The following is an 18,053-nucleotide window of genomic DNA, read 5'->3' on the forward strand; positions in this document are numbered from 1 at the left end:
TAATCAATAATTGGACTAAATCAAAAATCAGATTATAGTGGGCTTAAATTGATAATGTTTGGGCTGGAACCCTAAACAATTGGGCCATTATCATTACGACATCGTTTTGTTTTGTGTTTTGTCTCCTTTTCTTTCTTCTTTATTCTATGACAAAGTAGGGATCCCGACAAAGTGAATTATAAAATCATCGTCGTGGAGAAAGATTGAGCAAGAGGAATGTCGCAGTCAGTGAAGCCAAGCTCGTCGTCGATTTCTGGTACGTGAGTGAATCAATTGTTTAATGTTGTTTCTCTGTAAAGTTGGGCCAAAGCCCTAAAAAGTTGGGCCATTAGCAAACGTTGTCGTTTTGCGTCTCCTTTTCTTGCTTTCTTCTTCCCCGACAAAGTGAAGTCACAGGATAAATTGGGTAACAAAAACTTCTTATTGGAGAAAGTGACGAAATTGAAGAAATCAGATAGCTAGAGAAGCTGGGGTTCTCGAACTCATATAAAAATGAGGTAAGTCTTCGTTTGCGGCTCAAATTTTTAGGGTTCCGGCCCAACTTTACAGAAAAACAACATTAAACAATTGATTCACCCACTAAAAATCGACGACGAGCTTGGTTCCACTGACTGTGACATTCCTCTTGCTCAGTTTTTCTCCACGACAATGGTTTTGTAATTCACTTTGTCGGAATTCCTCATTTTGTCAAAGAAGAAGAAAGAAAAAAGAACAAAACGAAGTTGTATAGTGATAATGCCCCAATTATTTAGGGTTTCAGTCCAAAAATTATCAATTTAAGCCTATTATAATCTGATTTTCGATTTGGCTCGATTATTGATTAATCTGATTCATCAGCCGACTAAGCATCCTAGTCATCGATGTTAACAATTAATTAATAGAGTTTAAGTCAAAATGCGGATTAGCTGCCATTTATACAATCTGGGTATGAATTTCAAATTTATGTTTAATGGAGGTGTATGTTTTGGTACGTCTTGAAAGTTCAGGCACTTGTTTTTTCAGCAACCATGAATAAGCTGTTTCCCTATCTTAAAGTGTCTTTTTCCAAATCTTTTTAAAATTTTAATTAAAAAAAAAATTAAAATACCCACCAAATATCTTCCTCCGGAGATGTTCTTATGATGAAGTTCATTGCCGGATCTGCAACATCCAGACCATCAATATGACCCAAACTTCGAAAACTCCATAGAAAAAAAAAACTCCATAAACACACACAAGCTGAATCAAAACGAATCATAAGAAATGGAGATGGTCTCCAGTGCGCCTGTGACACATACCAGTGAGGTAAGAGATCTACCGGATGAAGCTTGACAGCAGAGAGGATATTAGAGAGAAAACTTTAGGCCTTACTAGATAAGATAAACTGAAACTATGACCCCTTATCCATTGTATCAAACAGACGATCTCTCTCTCTTCCCCGAAAGTTTATGCAATTTTGATCCGGTGAAGTTAGGGTCAAATAACATGACCCGAAGTGCACATTCTTAATTCCAGTTGCTTAACTTCACCAAAATGATGAAATGAAAACTGACAATAGCTTTCCTCTGAATAACATATCTTAGCTAAACCAAAATGATAACCCGGTTTTAATATTCTTCCGGTAAACATATGAACAATTCACAGCCTGAACCTCAAAAAAAAAAAAAAAAAAAAACAAAAAACAAAAACTGATTCATGATGACTGAAAAATGTTTTCTGGGTCTGCAAGATCTTCACCATGTACGCTGCTAAAGTGAGAGCCATCTCCCAAGTTACTGTTTCAGGCAGTATCTTGATCCCAGTTTGTCTAAGACCTCTGCATATACCATTGGAGTCGCTTTACTGCAGAAAACATCTTCCCAAATCTTCAAAAGCTCTGAACCCAAAAGAAATCAGTTGAAACCACAATTACATTTCCAGTCAGATTAAAGATCGTTGAAACTGATAAAAGGGATTTTACCATTTTTCTCCGTTGAGGTAAGGCACATGGCGATCATGTTGAATCTAGGAACCTTTGTTAGGTTCTCAATGTACTTAACAGCAAAATCCATATCTTCACTGCAACATGCAATAAATCATAAGCACCAAATGTTTACCAGAGTTTTGGTGAACCAATAATGCATATAATGGTCGGTTTACTAACTTGAAAAATGAGGCTACACACTTGATTATGTCAAACAAAACGGGAGAAGTCAAAGCGCTCTTGAAAATCTGAGGTAAAGAGCTCGGTGTCGTAACCTGATACATTTACAAACCCGATGAGTGGCAATGTTATTTGAGGATTTAGCAAAAAGGTGATATGTCAAACCTTTAACAACTGGGTTTGCAATGCACGGTCGCCTGAGAAACTCCGCCAGGAGTTCTCAAATTCGTAAGCAGATTTTGGGACTCGAACGTTTTTAGAAACTTCAGCCATTGCAAGTGATGCTGCACGAGCAGCAAGCTCTTGCACTGATGGCTTTAGTTCCAGCTTTCTAGAAACCTGGTTTCCCTAGAGAATGGGGACAAGCATTGCAGCATCAGATAGGATTTCATTTGTACTACATAAACTTGTTAAACCCCAATTTTTTATTGCAAATACTCACCGATCCAGAAGGCTGAGTACCATTTATGCCATAAGACTTTGCCTCCTTTTCATAACCTTCGCTTTTAAGCGTCATTTTCTTGGAAACTTCGTTCTTTTTCTCCTGAAGAAGATGTCACACAAACAAAAAACAAAAAAGTTTACGTGACAGGTTTTATGAGACAAGCTCTCAAAATTTTTACATGAGGGTTTACTTAAAGATAAAAACTTCAGCGATGATAATACCACACTAAACTTTACAAGTGAAACTAAGGCTACACCGACCTGCTAGATGTGTATTTATGAACTTAAGATATAATATCTAACAAAAGTAGCTTTGGTATAATACCTCAGGTTGTACACTTTCAATGAGCTTCTTTCCCGAAACTTCTTTGCTACCTGAAACAGGCCTAGCCGTATCCCCGTTTGTTTTGGCCCCTTGGGTCTTCATCATCTTCATTTCCGTATTTGGCGTTTTTGTCTTCTTTTCTAAACCGGCTGTTTTGAGCAGTTCTTCTGCAGTGCTTTGCATTGCTCCAGTGGCTCTCTCAATGATTTCCTGCCTCATTATTAAAAAAAAAGTTTTTTAAACTTTCAGTGATGCATATAATAAACTTTATATGGTGAAAGGAATGGAGTATATGAGAATATTACTTTCTCGAGCAAAGATTTGATGTCGGCATACTGCTTCTTAAGTTCCTGGCTTTCAGGCTCTAATCTTAAAGCAAACTCAGCATCTGCGATAAAATTTTAGTCACCGTGGATTTTAAGCAAATAAACTTTAAATATCTTAGCACAAGAAAAGAATACAAATAAACTCAGCATCTGGGATACCTTCCTTGGCTTCTTTGATCATGCCGAGTTGCTTTCTTACTGTTGCTCGGCGTGAGTATGCTTTTATGTATCGATCATCTAGGTTTAACGCTTCTGTGCAGTCTGCTTCAGCCTCTCGATATCTAAAACAAACATTAGAGCCTCAAAAAGTCACTAAATAAATGAAACTAAGTTAAAAGAAAATGAACTAGCCTTTTGAGTTTAAGGTAAGCCATAGCCCGATTTGCAAAAGCCACGGCATTTGGTGATAAAAGCAATACTCCTAGAGTAACAATCGATGGCCTCATTGAACTTCTTCTGCTTGAAATATTCATTCCCCTGAATATTTGAAAAGGGAGAAACATGGCATTGAGAGGAAGAGGAATAATATCAAATAGCTAAAGGCATAATAAGCTTGATGACAAGTAATACCTGTTCCTTCTCTGAGTTAGCATCGAACTGACTTGAGAAATCGCTCATCGGACCATACTTTTTGACAAAGTCATATTGCTTTGACCCACTCGGTCTGAGTTTCTCACTAGTCTGATAAAAAAAAAAAAAAAAAAAATACAAGTTTAGGACTAAGCTGAAAAGTTAACAATAAGGAAGAACTAGATGGAAGAGAGAGAAGAACTAACAAGGTTAGAGGAGGAAGTAGATGGTTGGTGTTTCATTTTCTTGTCTTTATCCTTCAATGAAAGTTCCCAGTCCTGCAAGTTATTCAAAAATCCCTGGAAATTTCGAAAACCCAAGAATAAAAGTAAACATTCACACTGAAGTTTCATCTCAATCCTCAACTAAAATCCGGGGAGTTGAGTAACCTGAGCTTGATCGCGACCGTATTTGTCCGGTGACCTAGTCATTACTACTGAGATTCTCCGGCAAAAGAGACGATGATTCTGGAAGAAAGTTCAATTAAAAGCTAATACACTGTTGCACAAAAAAAAAAGAAAGAAAAAGCGCTGATACAACAACGTACTATTTGACTTGGGCCTTAAATGGTATCGGGCTGATTACGAGCCGGGTCGGGTTTATAACCGGGTCTGATCCGACTCAGATTGTTTCTTGAGGAAAAGGAAATCGCAGAAGCCTTTTTTTTTTTTTTTTGTGAGTTTAGACCAAAATCAAAAGCTTTTCAGATCTTAATTGAAGAAGAACCTAAACCTCTCTCGATCCGAAAAAAAGATGACTGTAAGTCCGACCGAATCTCAAATCCTCAATGTTCTTACTCCCGGTTTCGTTTTCGATTAACGCTGATTATTTCTTTCTCCAGTTTACTATTCCGATCGATAACGGTGATTCCGTGAAGAACGCAGAAGCTGATTCACAAAGAACACTGTCTGTCTATCTTTCTCTCGTCTTTATCTTAGGTTGTCGATTGAGTTTTTCAATTATGGGTTTGATTTTGTAATATTTTTTTTTATTAGGTACCCATATGTTACTGGGACTTCTATTGTCGCAATCAAGTACAAGGATGGGGTTTTAATGGCTTCCGACATGGGAGGTATGTTTCCTTTCCTTTTTGTCTCAGCTCAGTTGCGTATCACTGTATAATTGTGTTGTTAGTTTCTCAAAAGGGCTTGCAGTTATACCATCCCAATAGACCTCCCTTGGTTGTTTATTTAGTTAAAAGCTATTTCTTTGCAGTAAATAGTTCATGTGTACCAGCTTTGTTGTTGAAGTTGAGAAGACATTAAATTTTTTTTCCTAGTAGGTAGTCCCACGTATACTCTTTGTACACTTAGTGATCAATTTTATTGTATATGCATGATTGCTTTTAGTTTATGTTTCTTTAGTGCCGCAATTGTAGTATGATTACTATCTTTTGATGTATTCTTCTAATCTCCTTGCATGGACTTAGATGTGATAATGATAACCAAGATTAAACATCTATGGTCAAGTTAGGCATATATGCTGAAAAGATGTATTTCTGGCTAGACATGCAACTGTTTTCTTTCTTTCAATAAACATCTTGTTTTTGTTTGGGTGGATCTTTCATTATAACCATCAACCACTGCTTCACTGAAATTGTTTGATTTGTAATATTTCAGCTATGATTTGTCCATAGACTCTTGATATTATGCTGGTATTTCGATTTATTCACCTACGTATTTTGGCAGGTTCATATGGATCCACCTTAAGGTACAAGAACATTGAGAGAATGAAAGCTATTGGTAAGCATTCTCTTCTCGGTGCCAGCGGAGAAATCAGTGACTTTCAGGAGATTCTTCGTTATCTTGATGAGCTCGTGTAAGAAATCGCTTCTTCTTTTCGTAATCTTTTCTTCTTGTCAACTCTCATGAGCCCTCGTATTTTAACACAGTTTGAATGATAACATGTGGGATGATGGTAACTCTTTGGGGCCAAAAGAGGTGCATAACTATCTGACCCGAGTGATGTACAACCGTCGCAACAAGTTTAACCCTCTCTGGAACACTCTCGTCCTTGGAGGTGTCAAAAATGGGGAAAGTTACCTTGGCATGGTATGTCTCAAGACTTTCTATTCGTATATAGTCTTTGATTATTCATTTGGATCTCTTTCATTCTCTCTTCTAGGTGTCAATGATTGGTGTTAGTTTCGAGGACAATCATGTTGCCACCGGATTTGGAAACCACCTCGCTAGGCCAATTCTTCGTGATGAGTGGCATGCAGACCTGAGTTTTGAAGATGGTGTCAAGCTCCTTGAGAAATGTATGCGTGTGCTTCTGTATCGTGACAGATCTGCTATTAACAAGCTTCAGGTTTGTCATTACTTATCAAATTTTTTCTTTGTTAGTTTATTAACTAGCTTCAGAATTATCTTTGTCAAGTGTTGGTTGGAGTAAATACATTGAAACTTTTTGCAGATAGCTAAGATCACAGAAGAAGGCGTGACGGTTTCTCAGCCATATTCGTTGAAGACATTCTGGGAATTCAAGGCGTTCAACAATCCGACTGCTGGTGCTGAAGGCTCCTGGTAAGAAGCCTAATCAACCACATACTGCCTGGAGATCTTTCAAGAACGCTTTCTTTTTTTATGTTATTTCTTGTGATGTTAAATTACTATGTACTCTAGTGGTTTTCCTAGCAACAATTGTGGTTATTTCATGATATTTCGGAGTTAGATCGATAAAAGTTTATGGATATTTCTTAATATCTTTGGACTAAACGAGTCTCAAAATTTTCTTCGTATATTTATTTGTTGGTGTAGCAATCATGAGCATATGGACATATAGTGGATGATCCTCACAAATATTTTTTATTCTTATAATTATTTATAATTGAATTATGTGATACTTTGACAAAAAAAAAAAAATTATGTGATGCTAGACTAGCAAGACCAACATAAGCGTATATAAATCTCATGCTGAAATTACAAATGGCTAACACATTCATGGTTGCTTCAGCCTTTCTACCTCTAAATGGCTCAACATTCCCAGATGGTGGAAGAACAGGAATATGAGTGCCATCTAAAACCCCTACGCAGTTCTTAAAGTAAGGCCAATACACTGGATTATCAACTAGAAAAGGACTAGCAGATGCGAACTCATTCCTTGTCGGCTTCACAATGTCTGCTGCAAGTTTCAAAACAGAACTCAAAACCTCATCAATCTTCCTATCCACGGTTTCAGATGAATGCTGATAACGCTCTGCTATAGCCCGTATAGTTAAGTCTTGTCCAACCATCTCCAGGAACATGGCAACACTCTCCTCGAGGTAAATGTTAAACGACTCCACTAACCCATACCTTTCCGATAGTATCTTACATAAACTCCTAAATGTTGACTGGTTCATGCGTAGAATGTCATAGCATTGTACCTCAGACTCGAACATAAAACGTTGCACACGTCGCCAGCCTTCGCCTCGGTTTGTCCTGACCAATTGTCTATCAGTACCAGCTTCTGTCACTCCAAACATTTCCTCTATGAGAGTATACATGTGCTCATTCTCATCAAATAACAACTCTAGATCATCATCCTCAATTAGAAGTCTTAATATGTCCTACAAAATTACAAGTAAGACAGCAGACAAGAGTAAGAAGCATTCTCGTGATCATCATATCTAAAGAGAGACTAACTAACAGCAGACACAAAAGCCACACAAAACAACTTAGAGAGAGAGAAGCTTTAGACTTACCTTACTGTCCATCTCAACCTTGTCTACTTCACCAAACTGTTTCCTCTATTTCACCAAACTTGAAATATCAGAACCATTCCCAAACGTGATATGTCAGAACATTTCTCATATTAAAAAGCTGATTCTCATATAATAAGATAAGTCACAAACATAATGTCCATAAATGTTTTAGACTGACAAATCAAAGATCACTCTATACACACAAGCATATTAGATTCAGAAAGACATTCTCAAAACCAAAGAAACCCATCAATGAATGTTTCAACTCAAAGATCACTCTATACACACAAGCAGATCAAAATCAGAAAGACATTCTCAAAACCAACGAAACCCATCAACAAAATGAATCTGTAGAGATCTAGAAGCAGAAAACCAAACAAGCTCAGAGAGAGAGAGGGAGAGACTGCGAGAGATACTTGAGAGAGAGAGAGAGCTGCAGCGAGAGAGAGGCGGAGAGAGAGATCCAGCGAGAGAGAGAGATCCGACGAGAGAGAGGCGGAGAGAGAGAGAGAGATCAACCTCCATTCATGGCGAGAGAGAGAGAGAGTGTGTGAAATGTGATGGTGGAAGGTTTCGTCGACGACAGAGAGAGAGATACGAGAGTGAGGAATTAGGATAATTAGGTTTGTAATTTTAGAAGTTTATAATGGGTAAAATCGACATTTTGACATTTTGACTAAACCATCTCAAGTCAGCTTGTTCAATTTGGTCCATCCAGCTGGTTTATGAAATTAAAGCTAAATTTTTGAAAGTCATCCAGATGGTCCATCTGAATGAGTTGTATTTTTAGTGTCTAAACAAACAACAATCACATCTCCATCCAGATGGATCATCTGGATGTTAAAACAAACAGGGCCCAAATATACCGGATTCATCAATCAAGAATCAAAAGAACGAGATGTGTCGGTGCTTGAGAATTGTGTTGTGCGATGATATACTTTTGATTAGGAGTCTGGCCATAAGTCAATTATGTGATTTTTTTGCTAGAATTATACTCAGAGTGGCCTATTGATATGCTCAAATTATTCTAGAACAATTTTCTCAAATAAAAAATCCATAACAGTACTTATGGATTGAACCTACAAAAAGCCTATTAGTTATTGGTAAAGTTTGAACAAATTAAATTAAAAAACAGCAAATCAAGAAGAATAATATATTGGTTTGTAGATGATTAGGGTGAACACTAGATCCAGAGAAATCAAACATGCAATGAAAACTCAGATCAAAACCCAGATCAATAGTTGGTAAGGGTTTATTAAGTTCAGTCTTAGAACTCGAATTCAATAATCAGTTGTTCAACTCTCGCTAGGACAACTGCTTAAGTCTAGATATCCTCAAATGCCAACTCTCACTGCGCTACCAATTTCTCTATACAAGCATTAAGGTTCAATTCAATATGTTCACTAAGTTATTTAAACCAACTATTTTTGTGTCTAACAACCTAACTCAGTAGGATTCATGCCAGGATATTAGTCACACTTTCATTTTATTTCAATTATCCTAAAATCAAGTTCTAGTGAGTAATCATAAAAACAAGCAATAAGATCAATAAGAACAAGTAATCTAGAGAACCGGAACCGAACCCGACCCAAACCAAAGTATGGATACTCGAATGTATCCGAAATAGACTTATATACTTATATATATTAATTACTTTTAGATTTAATATATATAAAATACCCAAAAGATATAATATTTTGAAGTTATCCAAAATACTTGAAAAATATATACAAATAGTCAAAATAGATGTCTAAAATAGCTAAACAATACTCAAAACACTAATAAAACTTGAAATATAAATTAATTATCTATCAAAAATTTCAAGCTAGACCAATTTATATGTTAAGTTTAAGTATGTTGACATGCATTTTTTGAAGTTTATATGTGATATATTATTTACATATGAAGAGAAGGTCATTGGTGTTTTACGGATGGATCTTGGAAGCAGAGCCATTTACATACTTGAGTTGGGTAGTACAACACACTAGAAGGTTTTGAAGAATTTAAGGGAGCGAAAAATTGTGGACCGCTCTATGTATAATTCAAAATTCTCATTTATAGTCAATAGAATGCATGAAGACCTTTGACAATATCATGTGACTTTTACAATAAATTATTCTCAAGTGGTGAAGATGGTTTCAAAACCAAAAGCATGTCCAGCTTTTGCAACGTATCGAAGAACTTTGACGGCTACAAAGAAGTTTTAAAACATGCGAGATAAAACACATGACCCGGTATTACAACACATGGGCGGAAAAACTTGCACGAGGTGTTCGAAACCAACCGTCCTATCTTATCCACATGGATATTGAGTCCTCTTTTTGGTCAACATAGTTTTAATTGGACAAAAAATAATATTATTTTTATTTTTGGGTTTTGAGAAATTTAAAATATATATAAATTTTAAATTTTATAAAATAATTTAAATGAGTTAACCAAATCTGAATCGAATCAGCAAATATCCAAACAAAATTTATAAACATACGAATATGACTAAAATCTTTTATCCCAAAAACCAGGAAGAAAAAAAAAAGAACGTAGAGAAGGCCATAATGAAATGTGCGGTTGACAAAAGGCGTAGTTTAGCATATCCTACGCCCTGCCTTTCTAGTACTTGGGAGAACACCGCAGAAGAGTGAAGGACAGAAAGAACTTTCTTGTGCTCTTCTTCGCCAATTCCTATAAACCCTAATTTAATTTTTTTGATCGTTTTAGAATTTAATCAGAAGACCCACCAGGTAAAACTGCTTTGATCGACCTCTTTTACTTGAGTTTCTTTCCTTCTGTCTTTGTTGTGAATTTGTTTTGATTGAAGTGAATTTAGTATCATCAAAAATCAATTTTTTATATGATCAAAATTAAGAGCTTGAAATCAAACGCAAAAGCTGAATTCTCTGAATTACCTTTTGGGTATACTCTGTGTTGATATTTCAACTAGGTTTTTGAAGAAACTCAATCCTTGAATGGGTTTGATTTTTTTTTTTTTTTGTCTATTATCGTGTTTGCTTAGACTTGGACTGTCTCATGTCTTTCTTCAGCATCTTACCCTGTTTGAAGGCAAAATAGAGTTAGTTTTCAATATTCAATCTTTAATCAAATATTCTTCAACATTTTTCTTTCATTCTAAGTGAAGAACACTCTTTAGTCAATGTGTTTAGTCTGATGTCTTTGAACTATTGCAAAGTATGCAATCTTTTGTCAAGAGAATCCTCTGTCACTGTTCTCTACTCTTCTTCTTGAAATTCTTCTCCTTTGTTTCGTAAGTGAAACTTGTTATGGATCTAGATGATGCTCTTTCTAAATCTTAGATTAATCAAACTGTTCCAAGTAAGGGACCTTTTAACATGATATTGATATTTTTGGCATCCCTGTTTTGTAAAACACATTATGGAAATTCCTTACCCAGGAGCGTTGGAAATTGAACTCTTGTGGAAAGTTATCAGAATTTATTATGTTTGGGAACCGCAATTAGCTTTTACTGCTAGCTGTGTCCTTCTCTTAATTGCTCTTGTATTTATTCTGATTTCATAATCTGATGTGGGATGAATTAGGGACATTCAGAATGTGGAGGTTCAGTTTCTGAGTCGAAGAAATAAAAAAAAAAAAACAAATTATGGAAAGCCTAGGAGGAGGTATAGGTTTCAGTAACACGAGCAGTGCAACAACAACAAGGAAGAAGAGGAGCACTACATTGCGCCGGCCCTGGAATGAACGACAGTTACAGGATGCTTCATCATTGCCCTCCACACCAATCCCTGTCTATGTAAGAAACCGCCAAACCCAACTTCAAATCTTTGTACAAGTGTTATCTCTTTTACTTTAGCTAAGACTAGTTTGCCCGCTAAGCGTTGTTGTCATCAACTGATATGTGTTTGGCAGAATGAGAAGAGGATAGAAGAGAGGGAAGCAGTGGAGTCAGATGAAGGTTCAACGAATGGTTCATTCCAAGGAAGTAATCAGGGCCACAGAACTGCATCCACTGAAGGGTTTCTTGTCCCTACAATCAAGAAGGTTAAACTCAAAGTCGGTGGCTCATCGAAAGTTATATCTGCATCCGATAGTGCTTCTGATATTGGCTTGTGCTCAGCAAAGTCCTCCCACGCATCGTTGGACACCACAAGCAAGGCAGATTCAGGCAAAACAAATACTTATCCCGTTCGAAAGAGCAACCGGATTTCTAAACGACGTGTTCTTGATGATGATGACGAAGAGATTCAGTTTCTGAGAAAGGTGAAAATGGGTAAAATTGTTACTGCGGAAGAAGACGTTGAGGAGGATGAAGAAAGGAATAGAAAACATAAAAAGCTGTCCAAGGTAATGAAACAAAATGTTGAATACCCGCGTGGTGTTGGAACGTCAGACAAGTCTGGCAAGAAGGATAAGAAGTCAGGAAAAGAAGCATTTGATGATGATGATGATTATGTCAAAGACGAGGAAGAAGGTCTGAGTGATGCAGAGGTTGAGCTAGAAAGTAAGAGCGGGAGAGCTAGAAGAAGAGAAAGTCTGAGTGAAGTTAAGACAGAAATGACTGTGACTACTCGTCGACGTTCTGGACATAGCGGAAACCTCATCGAGTTTCCTGGTGGCTTACCTCCAGCTCCACCTCGAAGTAAGCTTGATGAACATCTAACCTTCTCTCTCTCTCTCTTTTTTTTGCTGTTAGACATGGAGAATTCTCCGACTTCAAGCTTTTTGATTGTGTTAGTTTACTTACAGAGCGGAAAGAAGATGGGTTAGAGGTCGATCAGCAACTAAAGAAAGCTGAGGCTGCCCAGAGACGTAAACTGCAAGTCGAAAAAGCAGCTAGAGAGTCAGAGGTTTGGTCATGTTTTCATTTTTAGTTGAATGAACTCAAAGTTTACATCTTCTTTCTTGCATCGGCAGGCTGAGGCAATCAGGAAGATCTTAGGCCAAGACTCTAGCAGAAAAAAGAAGGAAGATAAAATAAAGAAACAACAAGAAGACAAGGCTAAGGTATAAAATAACAAAAGTTTTTTTTTTTCTTTTTTCTTTTTGCTGTTGAATGAAACTTTGAGCAGCTTATGTGACATCTCTTTTTCTATCAATCTTAAGATGGTTTGCAATTCTGTTTCATGTAGGAGAAGGCTGCAGAATCGATAGCCCGTAGATCAGACACAGTGAAGTGGGTAATGGGTCCTTCAGGAACCATCGTAACCTTCCCAGAAGAACTTGGATTACCATCTATATTCAACTCTAGACCTCAAAGGTACGATTTATTCACACTTAATCTTAGATACATTGTTATATTCCAATCTGAAGTACCACTTTGGTTTGATGCTAAAGACTCATTGGTATCCAAGAATGCCTTTAAAATCAAACCGGACTTAACCGCTGATTATTGACATGGTTCGCCTTGTTATTTGAACCAGCTATCCTCCACCGCGGGAGAGATGTGCGGGTCCAGAATGTACGAACCCATACAAATACAGAGATTCACAATCAAACCTTCCATTGTGCAGCCTCCAGTGCTACAAGGCGATGAAAGGCTAGAATGGATATTGTAAGTTCTTATTCAAGCCCGTTACCTACGATAGTAATAGAAAATAATAATCGTTCATGTTAATAGTAATAATGGAGCGTCATGGGTATTGATATAACGAAACAGGATGTATAATTTGTTTGTGTTAAAATAAGATTCGACTGTAAATAAACATAAGTGAATGTAGTTATGTTTTATGTCATAATGTTTGATTGCCTAGAAATAGTCTTCCAAGTATAATGTTGGGTCTTTCATACCACACTATCAATTCCCTATCTACACTTTGTAAGACATTCTAAATTCATATATTTAACGATAAACCACATAGTCACTGGGCAAAACTTACCTTCTCTCAACCTATAGGGGGTAATCCAAGTATGGATAAACTGATGAAGACGAGGGAACACTTTTGGTACTAACAAAATCGATCTTGTTGACAACGTTTGTAACAATTAATTGCTCTATTGCTAACCTTATGTTAACTCTGCCAAAATAACTCTCGACTTAACTTGTCAAATAAAGTGGTTTACTTTGCTGGGTCCGAACCCTCAATCCTCTTGACTTGAAGAGAGTTGACAATATGATGCCACAGTATATCTCCCTGATTTTGTATAATCTGAACGTCACTTGAAACCAAACGTTAAACGACTAACACTGTATCACACACGGTATATCTATATAGTTATATAACAATATGATGCAATTTGTCTTCGGTGTTATAACAACTAACAAGAATAATATTGCTTGATATGTTTACCTTCTTTTGTTGTGTTTAATTCTGTAAAATATAACATTATGGTATAATAAAAAATATATAACTAAGAGGTACGTTTACTAACACGAATATAGATACAATAATGTTTGAGTACATGGATTATACGAAGGGTTAGGTGAAAAGATCAAGGGTGAATGTGTGGAATATACCCAATTAAGATCCAAATTAGCTGAATGCCCATAATTATGGATAACCCAAAAATGAGTAATTTTTTGACACTGTGCAGACGAAAATACCCTCATGCTTTATCGAAAACAAGTAACTCTAGATTTATCAGCTAAATATTTACATAGCAGGTAACAATCTACATATCAACTAACATATCAGCTAATAATTTCAGTATCATCTAACAATCTATGTATCAAACAAATGTATCGACTAACAAATCATATATCAGTTAATGAAACTATTAACAATTAATTAGTTTTCTATCAAATAGCCCCAAAACTATTTGTAACAGCTAACACTTCATGGATTAAGAATCCATTAAAATCTAAATAATAACAGGTAAGTAATAAAATACCTACTGACGTATATATTAGGAGGTGTTATTGGTTTATCTATTTTGATTGATTTAGAAATCCTTGTAGTATTTATAAATCCAAGTAAAATATGCAAATCCGGAGGTTTTTCTTCGGATTTGAGTCTTTGTGTTTTTAACTAAAAAATCCAAACAAATCCATTCAAATCCATTATAAAATCAAATATATTAGCAAATCCGTACGATTGAATAACACTTGATTTGATATAGAATTTATGAATCATTAAACCAATAACACATGATTATAATACAGATTTGAAAATCATAGAACCAATAACACTAGATTTAGTTAGGATTTTCAAATTCATTAAAATTCAACAACCAATAACCCCTACTAAAAGTTGATTGTTAGTCGAAATTAGAAACATTGGAATTGGGGTGAGATAATAAGATTAGCATTATGGATGTCAAAAGAATCAGAATAAAAAAATAAAGATTTGTGTTGAATTAGAAGATGATTTGAAGAATCTATACGAGATATAAAGAGATTAGAACATATAAAAGGAAAAAAGGAGAGAGATACAGATAAAGGTATTATAGTCATAAAAAATATTAAAAAGAAACAAGGATATATGGCAAATTATATGGGCTTATGGGTGCATTCTTACCAATTACTCAAAGATCAATACTAAAAAATATACTGGAAAAATGAAAATAGTTTTGGTATCAATGATGAATATATAAACGTACTTGTTGTTTGTTCATACCAGCTTTAAAGATATTCACTATGTAAATAATATCTTTATATATAAAGTTGACTTGTGTGATGCACACAGCCTTCCACGTTAGCAAGGAGGAATGAGCGTTTTTGGACACGTGTCGCTCACCAAACCAATGATTTATGTGTAATCCGGTCTTATTCGAACTGGGCTTTTATTAAATTTTGTTAGTAAGCCCAATGTTATGTCAAGCCCCGTATTATTACGTATCTTCTTCCTTTCAAGCTTGCGACTTCCGCGACCAATTTCCAGAAACTTCAATCGACATTACGATCTCCATAACGTCTCAGCCTTCCATTAATACATACTTAACTCTGAGTTTTTGCATGATTAACCATCCCTCCCACGACATTCAATCGACCTCTTTAATCTAAGTTTAAGATGATTTTGTTTATTTCTGTTCGTGACCTTTGCGATTTCTTCATCTTCCTCCACTCACTTCATCTGTTATTGACATCATAATTCCTCTTCGATCCCCATTCTCTCTATAGAAAGCCAGATGCAAGTGAAAAAAACCTAACAAACTAGGGAATTAAGATTCACTGAATGAGCACTACAAAAATTTGGCTTCAAGCGATCTCAGGGATCCAAACCGGAAAACAAAATAGCATAGCTATTCGAGCAAAGATTGTGTCTCTTCTCCCTTGTCCATGGTCAAATCGCTCCTCCAAAAGCCGAATCGTTAGTTTGTCTCTGCTCCCTAATTTTCAACTCGAGTCCTCGATTTTCAAATAACTATTCTGCTCTGTTTTTTTTTTTCTTGCAGGAAGGATTCGTCTTAACCAAAAGGTAAATAGAAAACCCATATTCACTTTGTTTCGATTTTGTATTACCTTTCCTACTGATGAATTTATGCTAATTGAATATGTTAATTAGCTTTTGAACTTCATGTTTCAGCTTTACAATAGCACCTTTATTTTGCTTAAACTATTTGTTTCACTGATCAACCAGAGTTTTAGCTGTGAGTTGTGTGCATTTATATGGTTCGCAGATGTTTTCTTCTAATGTATGAAAGTAGATTTTGGAGGCGTGTAACATGTGAGTCAGTCTCCACGTCAATCTAACTGTGGCAATGAGCAGACATGTGCCTCAAATGCTCTTGCTCTTTTTATATAATCTGTTTCTATATATGCTGAAGAAAGATTTTTTAAAAATTAGTTACCTTTCTCCTGTCTAAATTTCTATTAAGCATTGTATTCTTATGGGTTTGGATGGCTGACAATCACGCACTCAATGAATTCTGCAGGTATTCTTGTGGGTGTGCAGTTCCTTCGACGTGCAAAGATTACGGGGAAGAAAATCACGGCTGGTCTTATCTTTTCAAGCCATTGGACGCAGCACTCCGGCAACTGCGTTCTGACCGAGGTTAGCTCTTGAGCTTGGGATTCATTACTTGAACGTAATTTCTATAATCTTGAGTTGGGTGTTTTGTGTTTATAACCAGCTCCAGTTATGGTAATTGTGAAAGTGCATTGCTTTAGTGTTATTTTCTGCTGCCTACATGCCTTACATCTTACATAATCTTTTTTTTCAAGAACAATGATGCACGTGGTGAAGATCTTGAGGCTGGTGGTGGCGGTCTCTACCATTAGGATTTCTCTTTTGTTGGCTGCAGTTACTCTGCAAACTCATACATGGTTGGTGAGTCAACGAACCTGCTGATTTGTCTTATTTTTGCTACTTATTGTTCTCAACCAGCTAATATTGTTTAGATGTAACCATGTTTTGGTTTGCACCAGATAGCGATATGCTTCGTAGTGTCTATTAATGGTTGGAATCGGGATACTACAGTTTCCTACCTGTTCTCAAGAAGCAATTCTCTTGCAGCATGTACTTCAGTACTCTCTTTCTTTCTTATGTTGATAATGTTGAATTCTTTTACGAATCTGTTTTAGTTGTATTGCAGGTTGTTGCAGAGTATTCAATCTTTCCATGTTTGAACCATCCATGTAAATACACTTTCCATGTAATTAGAATCATCCTTGAATTATAATTTAAATGTAGTTCATGATTGGTTGTGTTTCGTATTCTAATTCTTGAGTGATTTTTGCAAGAGCTTCAACTCTGCTTTCTCATATTATATGATCAACATTATCAAAGTATTATATATGTCATTGCTTTGCACTTGCATTCTCAGTTTGTTACCTCTGGTTTTATTTTCTGATTGTTTGTTCATATGATTTTCAGAGAATCAAATTTGGTTTGGGACCAGACAGGAAACTAAAATTTCCTTCTCATCAACACAAGATACATGCTTTCCGCTCTTAGACAGTACGCTATATCCACAGGAAACCCTCTTTGGGGACGTGGTGATCTGCACAACGCCCCTGCCTACGATCAACAGCCTCATTCCACTTCTTTCTTCTCAGACAAAAAGGTCATGGGAATTTCGGTATGGCAAATCACAGAGATCTTTGCAAATCACTAAAAAATTTCATTTAAAAAACCTTAATTATCAAGTTAGAGTTTAGGATTGATCTAGGAGGGAAAATTGGGGCTTATGATGATCCTTGTAATGTTTAGCATGAACATCATCATAACCTACACTGATCATCATCCATAAGGAGACTGAAGCTAAACATTAACTTGGTCAAAGAGCTTTTTATAGTTTTGATACTGGTTCGCATTATTTCTCGTGTACCTATTTAAATATGTTCAGATCCATTTAAAAGTGTCTAATACAGTGTTGAAGAAGTAATCTATACAGTCTGCTTAATGAACAAATGTCTAATAACAATGTTGAAGAAGTAATCTATACAGTCTATAGATATTTACTTTCCATGTCCATCAAATATTTAATATTTACAACAGTAAATTCTAATACATGGAGTCTGTCACTATCAAAATTCAATAATTGTATATTAAAACTATAGAAAGGTTATGGCAAATATGGAAGAATTCAAATGCAAAAGCTAGAAAACCATTAAGTCATTACCTCTCTGCAAATGTAGAAGTCAAAACAAATGCAACTATTAAATATTTTTTTTTGATGAAATTTATTTATCAACAATTTGAAATTTTTACAAACGATTAAAAGTTGTTAAAT

General features: G+C 35.9%; 3 protein-coding genes and 1 pseudogene across 4 annotated transcripts; 2 read left to right on the top strand and 2 right to left on the bottom strand.

Moving 5' to 3' along the window:
• Window positions 1-1,444: 1,444 nt before the first annotated feature.
• Window positions 1,445-4,353, bottom strand: LOC106413486 (annotated as a pseudogene).
• Window positions 4,354-4,392: 39 nt separating this feature from the next.
• On the top strand, window positions 4,393-6,527 carry LOC125580458 (proteasome subunit beta type-4-like). Its single transcript, XM_048744919.1, has 7 exons — window positions 4,393-4,546; window positions 4,629-4,693; window positions 4,783-4,859; window positions 5,476-5,605; window positions 5,679-5,838; window positions 5,912-6,097; window positions 6,203-6,527. Exons 1-7 carry the CDS (start codon window positions 4,541-4,543, stop codon window positions 6,314-6,316), a joined length of 738 nt encoding a protein of 245 aa, XP_048600876.1. The 5' UTR covers window positions 4,393-4,540; the 3' UTR covers window positions 6,317-6,527.
• Window positions 6,528-6,697: 170 nt separating this feature from the next.
• LOC111205683 lies at window positions 6,698-7,484 on the bottom strand. Its single transcript, XM_022701839.1, has 3 exons — window positions 7,473-7,484; window positions 6,752-7,337; window positions 6,698-6,702 (listed from the first exon to the last, which is right to left on the bottom strand). Exons 1-3 carry the CDS (start codon window positions 7,482-7,484, stop codon window positions 6,698-6,700), a joined length of 603 nt encoding a protein of 200 aa, XP_022557560.1.
• A 2,487-nt stretch (window positions 7,485-9,971) lies between these two features.
• On the top strand, window positions 9,972-13,177 carry LOC111205233. Of its 2 annotated transcripts, none has more exons than XM_022700754.2 (7): window positions 9,972-10,210; window positions 11,024-11,235; window positions 11,352-12,081; window positions 12,189-12,289; window positions 12,357-12,446; window positions 12,572-12,699; window positions 12,863-13,177. In XM_022700754.2, the coding sequence occupies exons 2-7, from the start codon at window positions 11,086-11,088 to the stop codon at window positions 12,981-12,983; spliced, it is 1,320 nt and encodes a 439-aa protein (XP_022556475.1). In that variant the 5' UTR covers window positions 9,972-10,210; window positions 11,024-11,085; the 3' UTR covers window positions 12,984-13,177. The 2 variants fall into 2 exon arrangements, with proteins under 2 accessions (XP_022556475.1, XP_022556476.1); XM_022700755.2 differs by having other exon boundaries at window positions 9,980-10,210; window positions 11,034-11,235.
• The last annotated feature ends 4,876 nt before the right edge of the window (window positions 13,178-18,053 follow it).

This window comes from Brassica napus, chromosome C1, assembly GCF_020379485.1.
Source record: "Brassica napus cultivar Da-Ae chromosome C1, Da-Ae, whole genome shotgun sequence".
NCBI classification, from domain to species: Eukaryota; Viridiplantae; Streptophyta; class Magnoliopsida; order Brassicales; family Brassicaceae; genus Brassica; species Brassica napus.

Bases quoted from the DNA above. Each gene is read 5' to 3' on its own strand.
- LOC111205233 (XM_022700754.2), top strand. From the start codon at position 11,086: ATGGAAAGCCTAGGAGGAGGTATAGGTTTCAGTAACACGAGCAGTGCA. The intron at 11,236-11,351 runs GTAAGAAACCGC...TGTGTTTGGCAG, and splicing joins CCACACCAATCCCTGTCTAT to AATGAGAAGAGGATAGAAGA. The intron at 12,082-12,188 runs GTAAGCTTGATG...GTTTACTTACAG, and splicing joins ACCTCCAGCTCCACCTCGAA to AGCGGAAAGAAGATGGGTTA.
- LOC125580458 (XM_048744919.1), top strand. The intron at 5,606-5,678 runs GTAAGAAATCGC...ATTTTAACACAG, and splicing joins CGTTATCTTGATGAGCTCGT to TTTGAATGATAACATGTGGG. The intron at 6,098-6,202 runs GTTTGTCATTAC...AACTTTTTGCAG, and splicing joins CTGCTATTAACAAGCTTCAG to ATAGCTAAGATCACAGAAGA.